This window comes from Cheilinus undulatus, linkage group 15, assembly GCF_018320785.1.
Source record: "Cheilinus undulatus linkage group 15, ASM1832078v1, whole genome shotgun sequence".
In the NCBI taxonomy this organism is placed as follows: domain Eukaryota; kingdom Metazoa; phylum Chordata; class Actinopteri; order Labriformes; family Labridae; genus Cheilinus; species Cheilinus undulatus.
In genome coordinates, this window is record NC_054879.1 from 45,503,452 (window position 1) to 45,511,963 (window position 8,512).

General features: G+C 36.8%; 1 protein-coding gene across 1 annotated transcript in view; it reads left to right on the top strand.

Annotated features, from left to right (window-relative positions):
• The window catches only part of LOC121522637 (activin receptor type-1C), a 34,322-nt gene extending 27,669 nt beyond the window's left edge, over positions 1-6,653 (top strand). Inside the window, exon 9 of the mRNA XM_041807188.1 lies at positions 1,892-6,653. Within this exon, the coding sequence (XP_041663122.1) occupies positions 1,892-2,017 (126 nt within the window). The 3' untranslated portion in view covers positions 2,018-6,653. The remainder of the gene's footprint in view (positions 1-1,891) is intronic.
• The last annotated feature ends 1,859 nt before the right edge of the window (positions 6,654-8,512 follow it).

The following is an 8,512-nucleotide window of genomic DNA, read 5'->3' on the forward strand; positions in this document are numbered from 1 at the left end:
CCATGTCAGTACAGTCCTGCATGGGTAAAAGCTTACTGACTCCACAATCCAAAGAACCAGTCATTATGTAATAACTTTGCTGCAGCGTGTCCTTTAATATAATATATCAGTACTATTATTTAACAAGTATGTGATGGGATGGACAGAGAGCTCTCACTTCTGAGCTTAATGGTCAGTCTCAATTCTCCATTCACTTTGAATTTGGTCTGATTTGTAGTTTAATAGTACCATTGTATGACTACAGTTAGATCAGTGGTTCTCGAATGGTGATGCAAGGCACACTAATGTGCTTTGAGGTAAGTCTAGGTGTGACAATCTTGCACAAAACTATTACATTTTATCATTACATCCACGGGAATGTGAAAATCACTGTCTCTCAAAAACTCCCCACCAATGTAATGTCAACAGGAAAAATAAAAATTGTGGCCATTGTTTGTTAAAGCCTTTTTACAGCTGACAGTGGGTTCATGTTAGCTTAAGTTTGAGTCACACCAAAAAATGTAGTTATGGTGATTTTGTGTTCACCATGAACAGGAAGTAGATTTTCAGAATACTAAAGCCATGAATCTAAGCACTAAAAATATATATTTTTTGGCACATGAACAAAACTCACAGGACAAGGCTGTGCTGGCTCTCCCTATTTCAATCAGGAGAAACTTATACGAGTTTAACAATGATTTATTTGACAAGTTTGGAAGTGTTTGGAATTGTGAAATGTCTTTGGCGTGTAGACTCCATCATGATGTCTTTATGAGGTTAGAGGAGTAGTGAGGTGGACAGCAGGATAGGATACCGATTGTTGTTTTGATTCCTTTAGTGCCCTTTTTTGGCCACTTTTCACCTATTTTGCCACTTTTAACCAGTGTTTGGGTATTTTTAACCCACTTTTTAGCCACTTGTCATGCATTTTTATTTAAAGTTCTTTTTGCCATTTGTAACCATTTTTTGCAGCTTTTTTCTTTTCATCACTTTTGACCCATTTTTTGTTGTTTTTGCATAATTTTGCCATGTGTTTGCCACTTTTAACCAGTTTTCACCAATTTTTGCCACAGCTGAGCAACTTGTAATCCATTTTGCCACTTGTAACACAGTTTTGTTGCTTTTGCCGATTTTTGCCACTTTCAAACAATGTTTCGATATATTTTGGCCAACTTTTTAGCCACTGCCTAGCCACTTGTCACACATTTTTCCCACTTCTTTTTGCCTTTTGCAACAGTTTTTTTGCCCCTTTTTGCCCATGTAAGTAACCTTTTTGACATATTAACTCATTCTACCATCTTTTTGCCCATTTTTGCCACTGTTTAGCAACTCCTTGCCCATTTTTGCTACTTCTTTGCCACTTTTAACCCATTTTTGCCACAGTTGAGCAACTTGTAACTCATTCTACCACCTTTTTGCTAATTTTTGCCACTGTTTAGCAACTCATTGACCATTTTTGCTAAGTCTTTGCCACTTTTAACCCATTTTCTGTCAATTTTCACCCATATTTGTCACTGTTGAGCAACTTGTCACCTTTTTTTGCCACTTCTTCTCACCACTTTTGACCCATTTTTGCAACGTGTTGCCCTTTTTTCCCCTTGTAACCTAATGGTGCTGCTTTTTGCACATTTATGACATATTTTGTCACATTAACCCATTTTTGCCACCTTCTGCCATTTTTTGCCACTGTTTAGCCACTCATTGCCCATTTTGCTATTTCTTTTCTTCACTTTTAACCTATTTTAATCAATTTTCGCCTTTGTTTTTTTTTCTTTTCTTAATTCTATTCCTTTTCATTCAAGATGTATCAGTTTCCTCTGAGTTAATTTCAGCTTACATTCTTGTTGATTGTCCTTAGAAGTGTCATTGAGGCCTGTATTACTAAAGTCTTGTCCCCTTATTGCTTCTCCAGGCTCTGCGTGTAATGGGCAAACTGATGAGAGAGTGCTGGTACGCTAACCCTTCTGCTCGACTCACGGCTCTGCGGGTCAAGAAAACCGTGTCTCAGATTTCTGTCATCAAGGACGTCAAAGATTAGCTTGATCTGTCGCCCTGCAGATTAGCACTGATGCTGGCGTTGGTGCAGCACTGTGAGCTGAGAGATTTGTGGGGGAAAATAAACAAGGAGAAACAGTTCTCTGTCTCTGCCGGAGGCTGCCCTCTTCAGGACACGACGGCACTGTTCACCCTCTGACAGCAGAGTGTGGTTGTTGGTGCCAAAGTATTAAAGGAGGGTGTCTGGGCTGCTTTGCACATGGACGCCTAAAAACAATGTGAACCAAAAAGAGAAACGTCGGTAGGAAAGCCATATGATATGAGATTGTGTAATCTATGTACAGATTATTTTTTGCTACCTCAGACATTTAAGTGCCCAAAGCTTCAAGTTGCACATTGTGACGTATTTGTGCCATATAGCAAACATAATGCTTGGTAGGTAGTGCTAATTTATAGTCAGAAAGAATGTAGAAAAAACACTTTAACTGGTCATAGCTTCTTTTAAACAAAACACTCAGACTTTCTAAAAGAACCAGAGCTTTAAACTGATTTAGCAAACTGTTCGACTGTTGGTACATTTGTTAGAAAGGACGTTTTACTATGAATAGGAAAACAGAAGTGCATATCTGTCTGAAAGTCATCCCTAAGCTTAGTTCATCAAAGTTTTAGATATCATTGACTTAGCGTTAAAGCTCAGTGGAAGGTAACAAGTTGGTCATTTGCCTGTTCTGTTGGTCAAAATACCTCAATAATCAATTAATTGATCATAAGAACATTTGGTTTTTAAAATATTGGAAAGTCAAAGTATAACTATGAAAACTGATCTTCACCTGTTCAAGAAAAGTCCCAGTTAACTGTTGTGGATTGAACTAAAAGCCGTCATTTCTCTGGTGTTTCCCTCATGCCAAGCTTCAAATATGAAGACATACTAATGGTAAGATTTACTAAGTTGTCTCAGCAAATTTTAACCGCCTCATTAGAGGAGTTTGTAAAATGGCGAAAGCTTAACTCCTGCTTTATATTTGTACTTTTAAACTTTTTGTTTGAAATGGGTGACTGTGATTTTGGACAAACACAGTTTTATAATTACTCTCTCAGATATATCTACCCTGGAAATGTGTAATTTAAATTATAGAAGCTGTGCTTCTCTAATGCTTAAATCTACGGAAGCCCATAGAGGACAGAAGTCCATATCTTTTATTTGCACAGTTTTCCTTCAATCTCTGGAGTTGGAAAAGCACAAAACAAACATAACACTTCATGTGCAACAGCATGGTTGCAGAAGTAAAAACCCCATTCATTTTCTCCGTAGTGGATTGAACTTCGAGCCATAATGTCAGAAATATCCAAGTTAGATTTAACAGTATTTGGTTCCTGCGATATCAAATACTTGGTTAGAAAAATGAGGGTTTTTTTTTTTGCAATGTCAGCCAAATAAATGAGAGAAGTCTGGCTGCTGTACCATAGCTCTTAGGACGGAAAAACATGCTTAAGTTTTCAAAATAAAATTGCATAAACTTTAGTTTGTTTTGCCAAGGGTTAAGCCAAGGGTTAGGATACCAAATGTTAAAAGTTAAAAACCTGACTAAAAAAATGTTTGGTAAGGCTGAGTAAATAGTCTGCTAAAAGGAAAAAGCTAGTCCTCCATGAAAAGACTCTGACATAGCAAATATAGTTTTGGTAGCTCTCTTAGCTGTGTAAGCTACATAGATATGCAGATACAAAAGTAACATGATTAAGCTAGGCTAAAAAAAGCTCATGGATACCTACACAAATGGAGCTAACATTTGCTACATAAACAAAATAATATATATAGCTACATGTTAGCTTTAGCTATGTTTGCACAGGTTCACATTGCTAAAGCTAACATAGCTACATTGGCTTAAATAATAGTGTTAACTACGAGCTGGCATTTTCTCCACTAGAAGTAATGGTATGTGGTCCTACGGAAGACAAAAATTCCTAAAATACGAGATACTTGGTTAGAAAAACGAGGTTTATTTGTAATGTCAGCCAAATAAATGAGAGAGGTGTGGCTGCTCTAAGACGCCCTCTCTTGCAGATAAATTTTCAAAATAAAATTGCATTAAACTTTTGTTACGAAGTTAAAAACCTGACCTGCAAAACCTGATTACAAAACACTCTGACGTAGCAAATGTAGTTTCTGTAGCTCTGTTAGCTGTGTAAGCTATGTACCTAGCTTAGGTACGTATAGCTACGTTCAAAAAGCCCATGGATATCTATACAAACAAAGCTACGGAGCTAACATTACCTACATAAACAACATAATATACTTATCGTAATGCTACATTAGTTTTAGCTATGTTTGCTAAAGCTCACATAGCTACACTGGCTTATATAGTAGCGTTAACTACATAGCTGGTGTAGCTACGTTAGCGTTATCTAACGCTAACAAAGCTATTTGCCACTTTATGAGTATGTATTTCTAAAACAGGTCTATACAGTGGTAGCCTGGACCAACCAGGGTCCCTGAAATCTGATTGGCCTCAATGAAATCCTTAAAGTGATTGGCTATTTGCCTTGCCAGTCATTTATCAGCCATTTAAAAACCCAATAGCAAAGCTACCAAACCTACAGTACATCAGATTGTGTTTTACTAACTTTAATGTCTTCAAGGTGAGATATTTCAAAATGGACCCATCATCCTGATATTTTTCTGTTTGAGCCCTCAGTGGAAACAGTTTGGGCATGCCTACATTAAAGTCACATGATGTGAAAATGACGTGCTTTTAAGTATGATGGAACAACTTAGCAACTGTTAGCTCAGTATGCAGTTTGTATGTTACAGCTAGGGGTGCACCGATTGCAATTTTCTGGCCGATCACGGATCTTTAAAAAGCCTGACCTGCCAATTCCGATTTTGGCTGATACTGATTTTTCTTTATGACTGCATACACCTTCAATGTTCCAATCTTATTTTATTGAAAAACATTAAACAATACCTGTTAAAAAATACAAACTTGTTGTTTTAACTGCACATGAAGTAGTTCTCTCAAATATAAATGAAAAGTTTAGAGCATTGCTGTCCAAACTACTACATTATATCAGTTCCTTTAGAGTTTCATTTTTCACATTTTAGTAGGTAGAGGTACTTATGAAACTGATCTTATCCACCAATCCTATCTAAGTATCGGCCAATCACCGATCCCCCAAAATTAAGGAAATCGGCGCTGATTCCGATTTTGGCTGATCGATCGGTGCACCCCTAGTTACAGCATGTATTAAAGTATGCCATTTTGGACATAGCCTACACATTGGGAGTTTGAGAAAAGAAAAACAAAACAAAGGAGGATTTTAGCTGCTGAAATTGAGTTTTTAACAACTTTTTCTAGACGTACATGCTCATGGATGTATTCTACTAAAAGCCCAGGTACCCCCCCCCCTTTTTTTTTTTTTTTTTTGCTGTTTCCACTGTTAAAGGTTCCACTTCCCTTTCATCAATATACCAGCTTTTCCACCTTCTCCAACTTTTTTCCAAATATTTTGAGGTTTTTTTTTTTTTCATTAATTTGCCGCATTTCCAGTTTTTGAGCAAATCATGCAAACTGAAAATGCACATAAAACTGGGGGATAGAAACCCCACTGTTGAGATAAAAAAAAGGTCACACATTATGGGAAAACTGACTAAATAAAATGTACAACTTTGTGTCCTCTTAGGGGTTCCGTAGACATCAGAGCTTTGCAGTATTGCAAACTTAAATTTTGGATGAATTGTGTTGTTTTTTTACAGGCAAATCAAACAGACAGTAGGTGATAGACAGCATTTCTTTACAGCTGGTAAGAGCAGAGAATCTGAAGACACAGTTATAAAAGAAGAGGAAGAACAGACACATATAACGGCTCATGTAGAGCCCTTTGAAACCTTTTCATATCATGCTTGTAGGAGTCGGAATCATGCATACCGTGTAGGTGTGTTTGCAGCCACACATGTTTAGATGGAACCGTGTGTGCATGTGCATGTGTGTCTTTCATGTCACGTAAAGCGAAAGTGAGTAATCTGGTTTCTCAGTGCAGTCTTTGTGGAAACAGTTCTGCTGAGTATACGCTGCATATCCCATCCATTATGATAACTAGACATTATGTAGCATCAGCTGTATTTTCTCTCTTTATCATAACCTGTTGCTGTCCAGTATCAGTGCACGTGCAGGTTTTTGTTTCTTCTGTGAAATGGACTTTATTTTAAAATAAAGCAGAAAAGAAATATCTGGAGATTCACTGTCAAGCTTGCAGCTCTGCCTGTGTCCATTGGAAATACTTATGATTTCTTTAAGCTGAATGTGGAGCCAAGCTTTTATTTTATCTACTGTGTCATATCTGCTTTCTAAAAGCATCAGAGAAGATGAGAGGAACCGATAGCTAAGTTTATTAAAGACCTATCAGTCATTCCAAAGAGGGGCGATCACCATGTGCAATTTCTGACTGGTGTCTTTTTTTCTATGAAATGTATATTATGAGATTGTTGAATAAAAACTAATGTGACACTGCTTTCATAAATAAAACCTATTTTTGATTTGTAACCATCAAGCTATGAAAAATATATTTTTGATTATATGAAAATGTTTTGTGTCGTTGCTTGGATTCTACCCTGTTGCATTGTATCTGTTCTCTTGCACTATTTATTCTGTATAAGTGGGTCAATAAAGTTTGTTTTTCAAGGACTTTTTGTTTTCTAATAATGAAATTATGCTGTATTTCTCTTTCAGTATCAAATCTCTTACAGGGGATTGTAATGGTGAAAGCACTGATTTGGCAGCGCTGCAAACTTCACTGAATGTAGGACAGAATTTCCCGAAATGATTTATCTCTGGGAGATTTCGATTCTTCACACAACACTTTTACCTTAACTGACATGACTCATCTCCGCTTTCTGTTCACCCGCTCTGTACGTGAGCACTATTGATGTGTCCGTTATACAGAGGAAATAGATCTGTAAGACTGAGGCCATCAGCACTTTGAATATGAGTCAAACCCAGAAGATTGTGCTGCAGCTTCAACGGTTTTTACAGCGACATCAGCAACAAAAACAGAGGTCATGCAGTGTCACATTTACAGACTGCTGATAATGATCAGAAAAGACATCCACTTGTCAGAAAAATTACTAGATCAGTAAGTTTAGCTGTTTAAAGCATCTTTAAACTAAGCGATTTTTAGTACTACTGCAGTGCTGAGGTTGTAAATCTGCCTGTGTGATTCAAAAACACTATTGATTTAATTCATAAATCAGTAAGTCATATGAGCTCTGATGCTTTTCTATAACCTTCCCTTTTTGAGAATAAAAAGTGGACTAATCATTTCTTATTAGTGCTGTTACTGGATTAAAAAATGAATCAAGTTAATCACATCACTACGCTGTGATTAATCATGATTAATCGCAGCATTTCTTTTAACAGTTTAAGTATTTTTTTTTGTTTTTTAGATTTTTAAAGGTCAAGTGTTTTATTTTTATTCTTTTAATTCAATGTACAGCACATTAAAAGTGCTGATCTGAGTCCTTATCAATAACACTATCAATATTTTCTATAGTTTGGTGGAAAGACAAAATAAGGGCAAATATTTAAACTCCAAGTGGTCTTAGCTGAGTAGTGCTTGAGTTAAAAAGCTGTGATTCAGTCTGTCACATCTATTGTATATCCCTCAGATATAAACACACACTCACTCTGTATTTATTAAAGTTTGTCATCAAAAACTTAATTTCCTCATTTTTATGTGACATTTCAACACACCATAACATATAGAATACAGTTGTTTAATTTACTGAGATTACCTCAACGCATCATATTTTTCATCTTCAGCTTGTCAAGTTAGCTAATTAGCTTCAATGTTACTGATTCCACTGTGGATTTCTACACTGGATTAATATTGTTGACAAACACGACTGTCTCAAAGTTCTCAGCATTTATTCAGCATTTATCTGAGCAGCTGAAGAAGAAAACTGTCCTGAAGCAGCTAAACAGAGTGGTATGACCATGGCTTGATCCTGTGTTGTTGTTAGCGTCTTTGCTAACATTAGCAAAGATGTGCTTTACCTGAAGGTGGGACAGTCTAAAGTGCAACAAACTCGTTGCGCTTCGGTGTAAAAACAGTTCATCACTGCAGCATGTACCCACAGTTTTGGTTTCACTAACATTCACCAGCTTTTTAAAAAGAAAATCACCATTAAGCAGACCTGGGTCTGTCTCCTTACTCATCACTGCTGGCTGTGTCTGACCCTCTCACCTCTTCACCCCCAGGCACCTAAACATCCACGCTGGAGGACTACGGGAGCAAGTTGTGGTCAAACTTAGTCATGTGATTAAATTGTGTTATTTTTTAACACGTAAAGGTTTCAAGATTGATCATAAGCGCTAACACGTTAATGTTAACAGCACTACTTATTATATGGCACCAAATCATAACAAAAGTAATTCAAAGGTCAGAATTGTATATTTTCAAGGGCTATTTGCAGGGATCCAACATGGATCCATCAATGAGCAGAGCACTAAACAACCATAGCAAAAAATAAAGAAACATAAAGAAC